At 35.8% G+C, this 18,345-nt stretch overlaps 1 protein-coding gene across 3 annotated transcripts in view; it reads left to right on the top strand.

Moving 5' to 3' along the window:
- Ankhd1 (ankyrin repeat and KH domain containing 1) overlaps positions 1-18,345 on the top strand; it is a 100,051-nt gene that overhangs the window by 16,057 nt on the left and 65,649 nt on the right. For all 3 annotated transcript variants that reach the window (XM_034518555.2, XM_034518554.2, XM_034518559.2), the window contains exons 3-8: positions 1,609-1,765; positions 4,991-5,138; positions 7,143-7,290; positions 13,489-13,722; positions 15,696-15,790; positions 17,965-18,202. In XM_034518555.2, the coding sequence (XP_034374446.1) occupies positions 1,609-1,765; positions 4,991-5,138; positions 7,143-7,290; positions 13,489-13,722; positions 15,696-15,790; positions 17,965-18,202 (1,020 nt within the window). The remainder of the gene's footprint in view (positions 1-1,608; positions 1,766-4,990; positions 5,139-7,142; positions 7,291-13,488; positions 13,723-15,695; positions 15,791-17,964; positions 18,203-18,345) is intronic.

Below are 18,345 nucleotides of genomic sequence, written 5' to 3'. Positions count from 1 at the left end.
ACAACAAAGAAGAGAGGCCTGCTATGTAGCTGTACATTAAGCGCCATACTTTTACCTCATCTGTTAGCCTCCATTGTGTTGCACACCTGTAATCTTGGGAGCTGGAGGCAAAAGAAGCAGAAGCTTACAGCCAGCTTCAGCTGTATATTAGCTTTGAGGCCAACCTAGACAATATAAAAACGAGGGGATAAAGACTACTAAAATGCTGAAAATTCAAAATAAAACTCTTTTTTTTTTTTTTTTTTTTTTGTTTTTTTTTTTTTTTTTTTTTTTTTTTTTCGAGACAGGGTTTCTCTGTGTAGCCCTGGCTGTCCTGGAACTCACTCTGTAGACCAGGCTGGCCTCGAACTCAGAAATCCGCCTGCCTCTGCCTCCCAAGTGCTGGGATTAAAGGTGTGCACCACTACTGCCTGGCAAAATAAAACTCTTAAAGCACGTAAGTTAACTCACCTTCCTAGTACTACTAACCAGATGTGTGTTAAACACCTATGATCCTAGTACTCAGGAAACTCAAGGCAAGAAGATCCGAAGTTTAAGACCAGCCTGGGCTACGTTATAAATTCTTATCTTAAAAAAACAAAAAAAAACCCAAAAAACCAAGGTGTTGGATAGATATCTCCATCGTTAAGAGTGCTTGCTGTACAAGCATGAGGACATTAGTTTGGATCCCACAACCATGTAAAAAGTCAGGTGTGGCAAGTTTGTGAACCAGTGCTCTGGGGGAAGCAGACAGGAGATTCCCTGGGGCTTGCTGGCTGTCAATCTAGCTCCTGGTTTAGTGAGAGACTTTAGTTTAGAAGGACTAAGGTAGAATTTGACGAAGGCATGTGATGTCCTCCTGTGTGCTAAATGAAGCATGTGCACCTTCACACACATGCATATACTGCATAACATTTACTGTATTCTCAAATACATACATGAACATATATTCAAAATAATAATATTAAAAAGCAAAACCTCAAACTATACTGTTAGAGATTCAGAAAGATCATTAATAGTCTTTTAATATCTTTTATATCAAAGGAAGGAAAATTTATATTTCACCTATTAATGACAAAGATACAAAAAGAAAATTATAGAGCTTATTTATAAAATTACATAAATTCATTGGGTGTTGGATATTTTGCTTTCTGTTTTGAGTCTGATAGACTAAACTTAAAAACGTTACCCCAGAAGATATTAAGTGTATATGTGAATAAAAGGAGGAAAAATAATTGCATTTTTATTATAAATTAGAGTCTCTCCATTGCTACTCAAAACAGAATGGGCCAGGGTCCTGTACTAGAGATTTTATTGATATGGCAATTCTTTAAGTGAAATAGTATTCATTTGGCATAATGATGGTCATATTAAATCAAATTCAGAATTAAGTATAGGAAAAACTAATATTTATATTGTAAAGATGGAAGTTCTAAAACATCGGTGGTTATGCCATGGCTTATGATGTTAGTGGTAGAACTAAACTGATCAAACTTACCTGTCTTCTGTCAGTTTCATATATGGGGACTATATTGTTTCTTTGGCGTATATAATGACGTTTAAAACATAATTTCAATCTTCACTTCAGTTTTTTGCTTTTTCTTTCCCGGCACTGCCTCATTGACTAAGGAATTGGCAAATTGTCAACTGCTGATGGTAAAGCTTTTGCAGATCCTGAAGTACTCCGGAGACTGACATCTTCAGTTAGCTGTGCGCTGGACGAAGCTGCTGCTGCATTGACACGGATGAGAGCAGAGAACACACACAGTACTGGACAAGTGGATACGTAGGTGTTCAATATTTTGCTAGTATTGAATGTTTTCTTGAAAAACATAAGCCAACTAGTTATTTGAAACAATGTTAAAGTGGATATATGAATCTATACATACTATACAAATATAAAAATAGATATATGTATTTATTCTTTTTGTTGTCGTTGTTGTTTTGGTTTTGGGTTTTTGAGGTAGTCTATATAGCCCTGGCTATCCTCAATTCAGAGCTCTGTCTGCCTTTGCTTCACAAATGCCAAGTGCTGGAATTAAAGGCATGTGCCACCATGTTTGGATACATGTATGCTCATTACATGTGCATCTCCTTCCACCTCCCCCCCAAATACTGCATTGACCAGGAAATGTTTGTTTTGGTTTTTGAGACAGGGTCTCACTATGTGGTTTCATAGGGCCTCACCTGGCTAGTCTGAAATGCTTTACATATTCTGGAACATCCCAAATAGACCAGGCTAGACTCAAATTCACAGAAATCTACTTGTCTCTGCCTCCTGAGTGCTGGGATTAAAGATGTGTGCCACCATGTTGGGTTCTGGTTTTATTTTTGACACAGGATCTCACTCTGTAGCCTAGGCAGCCCTTGAATTCTCAGGAGTCCTACCTCAGCTTTCTTGAGTGCTGCTGTTAAGTGTGAGTCATCATACCTGACTTTGTATTCATTTTCTAGTAAACATTTTTATGGGTGTTCAGTATTACAGTATATAAGAAATCCAAGTTGAATAAGACCTAGTTTCTATTTTAAAATAAGTTACATAGTCTAAAGGTTACAGTTAAGTCTAGCCTGACTACTTAAATAGTCATAAGTGGAATGGACTTAAAAGACTCCATCTTTTTTTTTACTCCATCTTACAAGGAAAAAAAATAATTAATGGATTCAGTGGATTCAGTTAGTTATTTTATAGTGATTGGGTTTTTTTTGTTGTTTTGTTTTTTGTTTTTAGATTTTTTTTAACCAAGATAAGACTTTTGTCATAGGCTCATGCTCAAAAATATCTTCTTTTTTTTTTTTTTTTTTTTTTTTTTTTTTTTGTGAATCAGTATGATGGTACCTTTAAAAGCTTGTCCATCTAATGCTTCAAAAGACAATTTTTTTTTACAAAGGCAAAAAAAATATCTTAGCAAAAGATCAGTTAATCCAACTCATTCAGGAGACAGAGGGACAGACAGATCTCTTAAGTTCAAAGTCAGCCTGATCTGCATAACAAGTTCTAGAACAGCCAGATACACATAGTGAGGGTCTTGTTGGGGATTTAGCTCAGTGGTAGAATGCTTGCCTAGCAAGCACAAGGCCCTGGGTTCGGTCCTCAGCTCTAAAAAAAAAAAAAAAAAAGATGAGACCCTGTCTCAAAGAAGCACAGGCCAGTTAATTAGACTCACCATAGGTGGCTTTTATATAGTCTGTTACAGTAGTGTCTGTTAACACAAATAGGAGAGCCTAAACTGTGATGTCACCTTTCAGTTTACAAGAACTCTGGATTCATTTGTAGATTATGATTACTATGAGTTAATGCTTTGAGAAAAGCTAAGCTTCAACCCATACCAGAAAACAGGTAGTGTCTTTGTACTACATCAGTTAATGGTTTTTAATCATTTTTTGCATGTGCACATTTGCATCATATTATATGCCTGGTGCTTGTAGGTTAGAGAAGGGTTTCATTTCAGGTCCTCTGTAATGAAGTTACAGACAGTTGTGAACTCAAGTGCTGAGAACTGAACCCAGCTCCTCTGCATGAGCAGCAAGTTCTCTTAACCACTGAGCTATCTCTCTTTTCTTGCTGACGTTTGGAATTTGAAATTAATGGCTCTGGCCCAGAAAGATGGCTCCGGTGGTAAAAGGTCTTACTGCAAAGCCTAACAATCTCGGTTTGATTCCAGGGATAGAAAGATAAAATGTTAGAAAGAGAAAATGAACTCATATGAACTGTTCTTTGAACTCCACATACTGATACTGTGGCAGAGGTTTATATACAATTAAATAGATGTTTTTAAAAAGGAAAAAGCTGATGACTCACCCCAAGAGCCTATTGTTTTCTGTTAAGGGACCCACTGCAGAGCTAGTGCTGGTATTTTCACTGTTGTTGTTCTATGAGTCTACTGTCTAAAAGTGATTTTGGATAAAATAACTTTCAAATTAAGCTTATGTAAAACTTTCAAAATCTTAAATTGCTAAAATGACACAGTGGCACAGTACTTGGGAAGCTGAGGCAAGTGGATCTATAAGTTCAAGGCTGGCCTGGTCTAATGTAGTGAGTTCCAGAACAGCCAGGGCTACATAGAAAAAGACCTTGTCTTTTTAAAACTATTACTCAAATATTCTTTCTAGGACCTCACGTATTATATTTAATAAAGAATATTCATGTTTCATAAACTTTTGGCTACAAAGACTGAAGGCCAATGAGGGCTGAAACTTGAGTTGTCAGGCTTGGCAGCATTTTGCCTTTCCCCACTCAGCCAGCCATCTTGCTGATCTTCAGTCACTTTGTGCATAGCTGGTATAGTATGATCAAATGTGATTGTAATCCCAGCATTACATAGAGTTTGGGGACATTCAGGACTATCTTATATTAGACCCATGTCAATAAATAAACACAACTTACTTTAGTTATAGACCCTAAAATCTAAGAGTGATTGTGTTAATTGCCTTTGAGTCTGTAAGCTTTGAGGATTGCTATTTTGTTAGGTCAATTTCAGATATAAAAACAGTTTACCAGAAAGATTTTGAAAAATAAAAATAGCAGTTATTGGGACAGTGATTGAGAAAACAGTGTAGGAAGAGAATCAACAGAAATGAAATATGTATAAAAATCTGGTAATGAAACCCATACTGTGCAGACTGTTTAAAAAATAAAAATAGGGCAGAAGAGATGGTTCAGTAGTTAGGACCACTTGCTGTTCTTACAGAGGACCCAGGTTTAGTTCCCATTCACATGGCAGCTAACAATTGCCTATAACTGCTAAAAATATAATAACAAATAATAATAATAATAATAATAATAATAATAATAATAATAATAATAATAATAAATGTTATTTTCAAATTTATAATTTTGCCTAGTTAAAGTTTATATATAATTACAGTTGCTGTAGGATGCTTGGCACATAAAATATTTATGCCAATTTATGTTAGTGAAATTTTTATATGTGTCTTAGCTATTTAATGTAATTTTATATCATAGGATCATGAGTCTTCGCATCACTTAATTTCGTGTAATCTTTAATTTTAGTCGCAGTCTGGCAGAAGCTTGTTCAGATGGAGATGTGAATGCTGTTCGTAAATTACTAGATGAAGGCAGAAGTGTAAATGAACATACAGAAGAAGGAGAAAGCCTGCTGTGTTTGGCTTGTTCAGCAGGATATTATGAACTAGCACAAGTAAGCAGAAATAATCTTTATTAATTTTAGTAGTGCGGGGATCATCAAATTCAGGGCCTTGTGTATGTGAGGTAAGTGCTTTACCCCTGAGCTACATTCTTAGCCCCAAAATAATCTTTAGTGTTTAAAATTATAGAGTGGCCTTAGGTGTTTTATTTGTTTTTATTATTTGTAGAAGGAACTATAATTGGAAGTCAGAGACCCTCCCTTTTTCCTTTAGAAACATACACAATTCACTTTTTTTGTATATATGTAGTTAGGCATTGTTTATTTTTATAGCATGTATTCAAAGCTAATGTATTCAAAGCTAATCATATTAAATAAAAATTGCTTAATCATATTTTAAGCTTTTAAAAATTTTTATGTACATATGTATGTTTGGATATGTGTGTGGGTACATATATAGGCTGGAAGTAGATGTTGGGTGTGTCTTTCTTAACCATTCTCTATTTTATTTATTGACACAAGGGTCTCTTACCTTGGTGAATCTGAGTTCACCAATTTGCTACTCTAGATCTGTATCTGCTTCTCAACATCTGGCTACTCCAGCCCTCAGGTTTTCATGGTAAACCCTATTCACTGACCCATATTCTCATATGTCTCTTAAAAATAGTATATAAGCTGGTCAGTAGTGGCACCAGGTAGTGGTGGTGCATGCCTTTAATCCCCAGCACTTGGGAGGCAGAGGCAGGCAGCCTAGTCTATGGAGTGAGTTCTATGACAGCCAGGGCCACACAGAGAAACCCTGTTTCCAATAAAAAGAAAAGAAATGGTATGTAACTGGGGCTTCAGAGATGGCTTTAGTTGTTAAGAGCAGTGGCCATTCTTTAAGAGAACTCGTTTTTGAGTCCCAGCACCTACATGGCAACTCACAATCATCTGTAACTCCATTTCCAGAGGATCTGATGCCTTATGGCCTCTGCAGGCACCAGACATACAGGCAGGCAAAGCACCGATACAAAATAATTTTAAAAAGAAAGTAGAGTAGGTGACTGGTCTAGTGAGGACTTGAGTTTGAGTTTGATTACTGGGGCCCATGTAGTAAAAGGGGAGAGATCCAGCTCTCACAAGTTGTCCTCTGACTCCCATATGTGTGCTGTGATCCTTGCATGCCCTCTCTTACATACAGAATTAATAAAATGTAATTAAAATAAAGGGAAGAGGAACAGCATGTAACTAAGGTGGTGGTGCCCACCTATAATTCTAGTACTTAGAAGACTGGGGCAAGCAAACATTGAGTTCATGGCCACGCTGACTTACATAGTGAGTCCCCATATCAAAATAACCTTAACAAATAAAAGTATAAGGTAAAATAGGAGTTTATTTTTTCTCCATTCAGATGCTCCTAGTTCTAATGTTTTTCCTTCTATATGGAACAATATTGGAAATTAACCTTTTTATTGTTCTCTTGCTAGATTATCTTAAACATGGCACAAATTCTTTCACAAGAGTAGACTTATATAATAGGATTGCTAATAAGAGTTTTATTTAAAGATTAATATGTAATTGCTAGAAGTGGTGGTGCATGCCTATAATGGCATTTGGGTTGGGGAGACAGGAGGATCTAGGATGCCGGGTTGTCCTTGGTTGCCTGGTTAGTTTGAGACCAGCCTCTCAATAGTACTGTAAAAATATAACATCTTGGGCTGGAGAGGTGGTTCAGTGGTTAAGAGCACTGACTGCTCTTCCAGAGGTTCTGAGTTCAATTCCCAGTAACCACGTGATAGCTCATATCCATCTATAATGAGATCTGGTGCCTTCTGACATGCAGGAGGAATGCTGATTATGTAAAAAATAAATCTTTAAAAAAAAAGTCTCAGATGTAGGGGTAGAAAAATATAGCATCTGACCTGTCATCCTGACCAGAAAATTGAATTTTCCTCAAAGGTGAATATTTTTATTTATTTTTTATCCTTATCTCAAAATATTATTTTCTCAGATTAAGTAGTTTCTCTGTGAGTACGATTAATAGTAAGCAACAACTTCTTTGTGTTTTTTTTAAAGGTACTACTAGCTATGCATGCTAATGTTGAAGATAGAGGGAATAAAGGAGATATAACCCCTCTTATGGCAGCTTCCAGTGGAGGTTATTTAGATATTGTGAAATTATTACTTCTCCATGATGCAGATGTCAACTCTCAGTCAGCAACAGGTATGTAGAAATTGAAGGAAATATTGGCATAAATTATTTTAACATGATGAATAAAAATTGATTACTAGAGCATTGGTGAGATGGCATGATAAGTAAGACACTTGCTGCCAGGCTTAATGACCTGAGTTCAGTTCCTAGGATCCACATGTCAGAAGAGAACCAACTCTTGAAAGTTGATCTTTTACTTCCACACTTTGGCCATTCATATACATATCCTACCTCATGCATACACAAAACAAACAAATGTAATTAAAAAATAGATTATTAGGGAAAATGAATGGAAACCTTCTGAAAATAATTATGACTTTGATATCTTTAAAAAATCTTTGTTGTAGTTGTTGAGTTATGGTCTCAATGGGTGGACCAGGATGGCCCTTGTTCTAAAAATCACTTTTTCAGTCTCCAAACTGTTGGGAGTATAGCATGTACTACCATGCCGGCTGAAAAGTCTTTAAGCCACTGTGCAGCCTTCCTGAATTCCTAGCAGTCAGTAGGTTGAAGTAGGGAGTGCTTGAGTTTAAGGGTGGTCTGGGGTTGATAGTAAGAGCCAGCAACAAATCTTTAACGTAAACTTGGACCAGGCATAGTGGCACTTGCCTATAATCTTAGCATTTAGGAAACCGAGGCAGGAGGATTTCTGTGTGTTTGAGATACAGCTTGGATACCTAGGAAAGTCTACATAGTAAAACAATATCAAAAACAGTATAGATTGTGTTTGGTCAAGATGAACAGTTTTTCTGCTAAAAACAATCTTTTCTTTTGTCCCAGTGATATATAATGTATAAAGAAAAAGTTATGTGCTATATTTCCTGTAGTTTTTTATTTCATTTAAGTAGATAGCTCTTTTGACTTTGAATATGTTTACCATGTCAGATTTTTCATTTATAGTATGCTGAATACATGTATTAATAAGAGAATGCTACTCATCCCCAACTTACCTTCCCCTCCTCTTTTTTTTTAATGCCATAAGTTTGAGTAGACTAACTACTAATATATATCAAAAGTATGATTTAAATTTAGAGCTGGTGCTGGGAATCGTTGTTATAGTACTTGCCAAGCATACTTGAAATGCTGGTTCAATTCCCAGCACCACATAAACCACATGTCCTCTGTTGCTGTGACAAAATACCATGACCCAAGCAACTTATAAAAGAAAACATTGCCGGGCGGTGGTGGCGCACGCCTTTAATCCCAGCACTTGGGAGACAGAGGCAGGTGGATTTCTGAGTTCGAGGCCAGCCTGGTCTACAAAGTGAGTTCCAGGACAGCCAGGACTACACAGAGAGACTGTCTCGAAAAACCAAAAAAAAAAAAAAAAAAAAAAAGAAAAAAAAGAAAAAAGAAAAAGAAAAAAAAAAGAAAGAAAACATTAAATTGGGGTTATAGTTTGAGAGTGTTAGAGACTGGTGGTGGAGCAAAGGCATGGTGCAGGGAATAGCTGAGAGCTCACATCTTCATCTCTAAGCAGGAGACATAAAGAGAGAGCACACTGGAAATGGCAGAAGTCTTTTGAACCCCAAAGCCTATCTTTAATAACATACTTCCTCCAAGATCATACCTCCCAATCCTTCCCAAACAGTTCCACCAACTGAGGACTACATATTCAATTTTATGAGCCATGGGGGACCTTCTAATTCAAACCACTACATTTCACTCCCTGACTCTAAGTAGGCTTGTGGCCATGTCATAATATAAAATACATTTATTCCAACTTTGAAAGTCCCTGTAGTCTTTCACAGTCTCAATACTGTTTTAAAAATTAAGTCTTTTTCTGAGACTCAAGGCCAGCAGTTCTCAATCTGTGTGTTTTGTCCCCTTTGGGGATTGAACAACTCTTTCATAGGAGTCATCTTAGATCATTGGAAAACACAGATATTTACATTATAGTTTGTAACAGTAGCAAGATTACAGGTAAGAAGTAGCCATGAAAATAATTTTATGGTTAGGGTCATTATAACATGAGGAACTATATATATGAAAGGGTTTCAGCATTAGGAATGTTGAGAACCACTACTTAGGCAATCTCTTAGTTGGAACCCCTTTAAAATCAAAAAGCAAATTATGTGCTTCCAACATACAATGTAATACAGAATATGTATTACCATTCCAAAAGGAAGGGATGGGGTGCAAAGACAAAGTACTAGACTAAAACAAGCTGGAAACCCAGAAGAGCAAACTGCACTCCATGTGTTATATCAGAGGGCTTAGATTGTTCTTCCTTCCAGCTTTGCAGTCCGCTTCACACTTCTTTCTCCCTGTGTGCAGGATAGTTCCACTCCCTGTATGCAGCTCTCACTGGCAGACATCCCACAACTCTGGCACCTGTAATATCTTGAGATCTCCAATGAAATCCAGCTGTCACCCACAGCTTTATGAAATGGCTTTTCAGAGCCTCCATGCAGGGAGGACCCCTGCTACACACTTGACCTCAGCAGCTCTCCTTAACCATGGAGGAAGATTCTACAATCCCTTTACTCCTGTATTCTTCACTGATTCTAAAGCAATAACCACATAGACAACGTTGCTAAGTTCAGCTGCCTGCTTGGGTGGAGTCTGGCCCCCTTCAATCACATTTACACAGCAGCTTTCATTTGTTGTTGGTTTCTAGGAACAGAAAATTCCTTATGCCTTTTAATAAGTTGGAGACTTAACTAGGTGTAGTCTTTATTCCTCTCTTTATTTTTATGTGGATCAGGTCTCACCTTGATCTCTTTACCTGTTTCACACAAGCCTTGACTCCAACATTGAATTTCCTGCTGTTCTTTTTTTCTTTAAACTGTATAAATTCTATTTATTTTTATCCTACTTACTGATTTTCATTGTAGTTGTAAGAGTAATTACTAATACAGAGTCAGTATTAGACTGTCTTTAAAATCTCTGACAAAGAAGTTATTTGTCTGTTATTTGTCAATTTAGCCTCAGGCAAGTTCTTAGCCCAAGAACAGAAAGATGCCATTTTCTTTGCCAAAAAAAATCACAAAAATGGTCTCTAGCTCAGTTGCTATTTGTTTCTCTGAAACCTCCTAAGCTAGACCTCCGTAGTCCACAGTTTTCAGCACTACTTACTGTCTTCCAAGCTCCTATTAGAATGGTTCATTAAACTCTGCTTACATCATTCAACTATTTATCTTGCCCAAAATCCCAAACTCTTTTACATTCATCCAAAAAACCCCACATGGTCAGGTCTGTCACATCAACAGCCCGCTCTTTGGTACTAACATCTGTATTAGTTAGAGTTTCTATTGCTATGATAAAACACTATGACTAAGGCAAATATAAAAGGAAATTATTTAATTGACCTTACAGTTTCAGGGGGTTAGAGCAAGACCATGGTAACAGGAATAACTGAGAACTCATATCTTGGTCCCTAAGCAGGAGGCAGACTAGAACTGGCTCAAGACTCAAGGCCCACCTCAGTGACAGACTTCTTCTTACAAAGACACACTTAATACTAACAGTTCCACCAGCTGCTGACTACATATTTAAATAGGAGCCTATGGGAGCCATTCCTGTTCAAACCAGGTTTGGTGGTACATGTCTATAATCTCAGAATTTTCAAGCCTGAAGCAAGAGAAGAATTCTCATACAGTGAAAAAACTGTATAGGTTAAAAAAAAAAAAGTAAATAAATAAATAAATAAAATTCTTTTGAAGGTGTTAAACTGAGAGGAATATATACATATCTTGCTGTGACATTTTGTGAATGTAGATATGAGTTATTTATCTTTGGGCAGGAGAGATTATATACCATTTAAGATCACATTCTGCTGTTGCAGAGGACCCAAGATTATTTCCCAGCCCTGACTCAGGGGGTTCAGAGACACCTGTTACTGTAGCACTGTAGCTGTAGGAGGATCTAATAGCTCTGTCTCTGCCAGCACCTGCATGCATCCACATTCATGTATGTGTAATAAAGATAAAATTTTTAAGAAAAGATACATGTCTGGGGGAAAATGTACCCAAAAGCAGTGAGTTGCCTTTTGAATGGATCTGTTAAAAACATTAAAAAAAAAAAAAATCAATGGATAGATAAATAAGGTGTTAAATGTTCTAAGTTATACAGTATTCATAGTAAAGGAGTAATTTTGAATAATATTTTAGCATTTTATTTTCATTTTGTTTATTTAGGTTTGGGGGCTGAGACGGGGCCTCAACTATATAGCTTGGTTGACCTGGAACTCATAATTTAGACTAAGCTGGTCTCAAACTCAAATCTACTTGCCTCTGCTTTTTGAGTGCTGAAAATATAGAAAGAAACCTGGTTATGTATAAGGCAGTAGGTATATGCCAATGGTATTGTAGTTTACAAATAGCTAATGAAAGTACCTTACACCTAAAACATTTTCACTCAGTGGTTTTTAACTCATATTTAATTGAAAACCAGAGAAATTAAAAAAGAAGTTGATTTATCTTCCCATAAGTAAATTCCCAATCAAATAATTTTTAAAAAATTCATTGACTCATTTACTTACTTGTGTATGCTCTTGTGAACACATTTCCATGTGTTCCAGAATTGGCCATCAGGTGTCCTCCTGTCACTGTCTCCCTCCTCCCTTGAGGCAAGGTCTCTTTCTGACCCAGGACTCTTGTTTTCTTGAGTAAGCCAATAGCCTGCAACCTGTATCCACCAAGGTATGTACAGGATGTCTGGCTTGTTTTGTGGGTGTAGTGATCTAAACTTCAATTTTATGGTTTTTGTGGCAAGTGCTTTTAACCAGTGAACCATCTCTTTAGCCCCTAATTTAGTCTTTTTTTTTTTTTTCAGTAGACTCTACCTCCTATTATATGCCAGAATCATTTAGGGTGATTATTAAAAATATAGGTTCCCAGTCTGATGAGATGGGTCAGCTGGTAAAAAGTACATATTCAAGCCTGATGACTCAAGTTGATCCCCTGAAACCCACATAAGTATGGAAGGAGAGAACCAGCTCTGAAAAATTGACTTCTGAGTTCTATATGTATGCACACCATGGTACATATATGCCTGCACACTCTCAAACACAGTACTCATAACTAAATACATTTTTGTTTTTAAAGGCTTCTAGGATACTTCCTTTTATACGTCAGAGCTGTCCAGTTTTAGAGACAGAGCTAAAGACCATAGCACTGTACTTTGGCTACATCTGAGGAGGTGCTCAGCAATCTTGTTACCTGGTTTTAGGTGGTTTTTACTTGGTACCAGATACTGTATTTACCTACTCACTATCTGAGGCTCAACACAAATATAGCTATTTTGTTTTTGTGGGGGAAAAAAAAAAACAACCAAAAACTAGGTAGCTGTGGTAGTTTGTACCTGTAGTTCCAGCTTAGACAAGCAGGTGGAGAGTTTGAGGCAAGTCTAGGCTGCAAAGCTGTACCACCTCCAAAATAAAACAAACAAACCTCCTTCACTTTATTGATGACTTATACTGTGAAATTAAATGTTTTAAATGTGCAGTGCTAAGTTGTACAATTTACTTTTGGGTTAATTCTGTTACTATTGAAAAATCTCTGTAGATGACCTGGGTTACAGTCAAAACCACCTGTAATTACAGAGCCAGGGAATCTGATGCCCTTTCTTCTGACTTCCTCGAACAGTAGCTACACATTTGGTGCACATACATACACATACATACATACATACATACATACATACATACATACATACATGTATACAGGCAAAATACTTATAAATAAATAAATCTAAAGTAAATAAAGGATTTTTACCCATTTGAAGATGTTTAAGCAACCACTATTCTGGTTTTTGTGTTTAGATTTTTCTTTTCTACATCTTTTATATTGTCTAGACAGCTAAAATATATAGTATTTTGTATTGGGCTTTGAAGAAGTTCTGTCAGAAAATAAAGTTATGTTTTAAATTGATGACAGTTTAAAAAAAGAACTTGAGCTGGGAATGATGTTTTACACTTGTAATTTCAGCTACTCATGAAGTTGAGGCAAGAGAATTTTGAATTGAGACTAGTGTGGGTGATGTGGAAAGACTGCTGGGTTGGGAGTAGAAGGAGAACGTGTTTGTGTACCATGTGTGAGAGACCCTAGGTTGAATTTCTAGTGCATATAAAAAAACAACAAACAAACATATAACTTGAGATAGAAGTTGTGATTTATGCTAAGGAATTGGAGAGAGATAACTAGAATAGTAGTAGTATACCCATCTATTGTCTCATAATTTTGAAATTTTTTTTTTTTTATTTGTTAGGGAACACTGCACTGACTTATGCTTGTGCTGGAGGATTTATTGACATTGTAAAAGTGCTTCTTAATGAGGGTGCAAATATAGAAGACCATAATGAAAATGGACACACTCCCCTAATGGAAGCAGCCAGTGCAGGTCATGTGGAAGTTGCCAGAGTTCTTCTAGATCACGGTGCAGGCATCAACACTCATTCTAATGAGTTTAAAGAAAGTGCTCTGACACTTGCCTGCTACAAAGGTACTTTTTATGTCAAAATATTTATAATTGTTTTTATAACAGCCTCAGATATTTGAATATTGAATATTTGGATAACTTTTTATTCCTTTTTCACCTGAGTATTTGAATGAACTTTATATTGTTATATTCTTGTGGTGTAAACTTAATAAGACATAAAGGCCATTATAACCTGTATTTTCTGTACTATTCCTATATGTATTTCTTTATTATTTTTGTTCATTTAGCTATGATGTTAACCAAACAACTTACAGATTTTAGGATTTCTATTATTTAATACCCTTCACTCTATAGAATTTTTCCTTTAAAGAATTATACACAGATCTACTGATAAACAGTTGATGTAGAAAACCAGAAAAATATGGTGGACCACAAAGAAAAATTTAAATGACCTGTAATGTTATTGTCTAAAGATTAAAAAGCATAAAAAAGTATTTTAGTATATGTCTAGTATATTTTCAAGTAAGTGTTTAAAAAATATATGTGAAATAAAATGACTTAATAGTTTTATATTCTGTTTATTTAGTAGGTATCATGAATATGCACTCATCTTAATAAATGTTTTTGTAACATAATTTTTGATGATTGCATAGTATTTCAGTTAATTTTCTAGACTTGTTTGCTTGCGTATACCACAAAACAATGATTTGTACAGAAGAGAAACCCAAAAGTTAACTTACTTGTTCTAGTATTGCAATTTAATTTTGTCCTCAATATCAGGGTGTTATTTTTCTGTTGTACCTCCTAGTATATGGGTTCTGTCCTTAATGTTACTATTATCTGTAGTCCAGGAGGCAGCTAGAGCTCAGTAGTCTGTCCTGTAAGATGAAGAGGGTAAGAGCAAAGTAGCAACTGCCTTCCAATTTAGTAAGTTCCTTTCAGAAGTCTTTCTAGAAGCTTCACTTTGTAACTCTCACTGCATTTTCCTGACTTCCCTCTGCTACAAGGAAGGCAGGAAATAGTTTTTTAAAAGTTAGGCATATTGCCACCTAGATAAAATTAAAGTCCTATTTCTCAAGAATAATAAGTAAGAATAAATGTTGAGTAGGGAACTCAATCTCTGCTGAATTCATGAAATGAATACACCAGCATTTCCTATTGTTGGAGACTAATTGCTTCCAGTTTCTTTTTATTTTTTAAAAATTTATTTATTTATTATTGTTTTTATTATGTAAAAACACTGATAATATCTTTGTGTAGATATGCCTAATCCTCTTATTTTCTTAGGATAAATTCTAGAAGTGAAATTGCTGCGTCAAAGAGTATGGACATTTTTAAAGCTTTTGATACATACTTCCAGACTGCCTTCTAGAAAGGTTGAACCAGTTTACTAAGTGTCTCAGACCTCACTAGATGTCTGAGAACCCCTTTATCTACCTTACACCCTCTCCAGTACTGGGCATTATCATTCTCTTTACTCTTTGCTGTTTGGGTGGCTAAAATAATGGTGTTTTATTTCATTTCTCCTCTATCAGCTTAGTGTCTATTTGTGCATTTTTTGAATTACTATTTTATATTCTTCATGTGTTTTTACAGTGGAATGTTGGTATTTTTATTGGCTATTAACATTTTTTAAAATTAAATGTATCAAGGGGATTGTAATTATTTTTAAATGGAGTTTTTGTGTGTCTGCTTATTGTCATTGTTATGGTGATTTTCAATGTTTTTCTAGAAAATATGTTATAATATACTTTATCTGGCTTTCTATTTGATTCTAGTGTTTTGATAGTTTATATAAACTAAATCAGAGAACAAGCATGATTACTTAAAGTAGAAATATGTGCTTTAGAAAGTCAGTCTTTAAAACTTAATATGACCTTGTTGAAAGTGCACCTACTTAATTGTTTACAGTTGGCTTCCTAGTGTCATTGACTGATTGATTAATTAAATTCAAGATAAAACTTTATAAATTGTATCTAGACATTTGAAAATAAAACCATTTAATTGATAGTCAATCCTCTAACTTTATTTTTAAGGCCATTTGGATATGGTTCGATTTCTGCTTGAAGCTGGTGCAGATCAAGAGCACAAAACTGATGAGATGCACACTGCCTTAATGGAGGCTTGCATGGTAATTTAATTATCTTCATTTGAAATCTTGTAGGGGAAAATTTGAGAATTGTTATTGTTGTTACTGTTGCATGTGTGTCTCTGTTCTTGTGTGTGTGCAGGTACATATACATGCCTTTAGAAGCCCAGAGGACAGACAACCTTGGGTGTTCTTCTTGAGACTCATCCTCCTTACTTGTTAAGGCAGAGTCTCTCACTGGCCTGAAACCTCATAAGCACAAAACGCAGTCTGGCTTTGAGCTTTAGTGATCTAAATGTCTACCTCACTGTTGTATACCAAAACACCTAGTTTTTTTCTCCTCCCTCTGGTTTCTGGTGACCAAACTTATGTCCTCGTGCTTACAAGGCAACCACTTCAACTGAGCCCAGTCTCTAGTTAACGTTTTGCTTGTATTTTTAACCAAATTCTAAGTAAAAAACAGGTAATGCTTTAATATATGGACTTTTAGAGGATAATAGCAACTTGTAATCTTGATGTAGTGTTTTTAGTTTTAAAGTTAATGTTTCTTTTAATTTTTTACATTAAATTTTTTCCTTTTTTGTGTGTATTATATATATAAAAATTAAATCCTAAACATTGAATTTCAGTATTCATCTATTATATGCGTCCATGGGTTTGAACTTAAGGTTTGAATATTGTGTATGTGTGTGTGTGTGTCCATTTGTGTCTGTATGATATACTTATAACAAGTATTAAAGCCAATATAAAGTGTGAAGTCAAGAATTTAGACCTGAGAACTGAGAATCTGCAGAGACAGCTCAGAGGTTAAGAGTGTCACTGTTCTATTACTGTAAAGAGATACTATAACCAAGGCAACTATTATGAAAGAAAGCTTTTAATTTGGGGGCTTGCTTATAGTTTCAGAGGGTTAGACCACTATCATCATGGCAGGAGTATGGTGGCATGCATGGCACCAGGGCAGTAGCTAAGAGCTACATCCTGATCCATAGGCAATGGGCAGAGAAAGACTCTGGGCCTGGTGTGGGTTTTTGAAATCTCAGAGCCCAACTCCAGTGACACACTTTCTCCAATGAGGCTGCACCTCTTAATCCTACTCAAACATTTCACCTACTAAGGACTAGACATTCAAATATATGTCTATGGAAGTCAGTCTTATCCAAGCAACCAGAATGCTTAGTGCTCATGCAAAGGACCTAAGTTCATATCTCAGCACCCATGTGGTAGCTCACATCTGCTCTTTGAGATCCAGTGCCCTCTGGCATCCTGGCATGAGGTATTCATAAACTTATAGGCATACAAATATGCACATAAATAAAAATAAATCTTTAAAACCAAAAAAATCTGAGGACTAGAGTGGAGCTCAGTGGTTAAAATGTGGGCTTAGCATTTGTTAGACCCTGATAAATAATTTACACATAAATAAAATCTTTATTTTATAAATTTAAAATATCTTTGCCTTAGTCAACAAGTTGATGAAACAAAGACAAAAAAGTACTAATCCATAGGGACTTCCCTAAGTGACATAATCCCAAGTGATAATGACTTCACAATTTCTTATGTCTTGTCTGTTTTTGTCTCTTTGTCAAGTTTTTGTTTCTAAGGAAGAGCTAATACAATTTCTACATTTGGAAGCAGGATCCCTCTAAATTTGAGAGTATGGTTATATTTGACCTGACAATTGTTTGAACAGTAATTCTTTTTGAGGTTGTTGACTGGATTTGGTTGGTTTTCTTTTCTTTTTTTAACTTCAAAGAATATAAAAATTCAAAGTTATTGGAATTATGACTATTTGTTACCAGGTTAGATTTGTTTTAGAAAATTTTGCAGTTTGTGAAAATTGAGGAAATTTAAACATTTATTTTTATTCTTTATTTTTTGTTCATTCGTGTTTTGCCTACATGAATGTCTGTGTGAGGTTGTTGGGTCCCTTGGAACTGGAGTTACAGACAGTTGTGAGCTGCCATGTGGGCTCTGGGAATTGAATCTAGGTTCTCTGGAAGAGATGTCAGTGATTTTAAGAACTGAACTATCTTTCCAGCCCCTTAAACAATTTAAAAAATAGTATTAATAGGTGTTAAGTAGGGTTCAAGTAGTTTGATAATAATGTATAATATCTAAGCCATATTGGCTTTCTTTAGTCCCTTGTTTGCCTTCCACTTAAAAAAAAAAAAAATCTCAAATTCTGTCTTTGTTTTACCTCTGATCATCTACAGGATGGACATGTAGAGGTGGCACGTTTGCTTTTAGACAGTGGTGCTCAAGTGAATATGCCCGCGGATTCCTTTGAGTCTCCATTGACTCTAGCTGCCTGTGGTGGACATGTTGAATTGGCAGCACTGCTTATTGAAAGAGGAGCAAATCTTGAAGAAGTTAATGATGAAGGATACACGCCCTTGATGGAAGCTGCTCGAGAAGGACATGAAGAGATGGTGGCACTTCTGTTGGCACAAGGTAAAGCCATTGTACTTTATTAAAATTAACCTCTTGTGTGTTTTGCATATGAGTTGAAATCGATACTGTTTTTGGACTGATGAGAAAATAAATTTTCTATAGCTTAGGTAGGCCTTGAATTTCAATCATATAAAAGTTTCAGT

The sequence above is a fragment of the Arvicanthis niloticus genome, chromosome 14 (genome assembly GCF_011762505.2).
Source record: "Arvicanthis niloticus isolate mArvNil1 chromosome 14, mArvNil1.pat.X, whole genome shotgun sequence".
Lineage (NCBI taxonomy): Eukaryota > Metazoa > Chordata > Mammalia > Rodentia > Muridae > Arvicanthis > Arvicanthis niloticus.
Note: the sequence above shows the minus strand (reverse complement) of the source record. Positions and strands in the feature narration are given on the sequence as shown.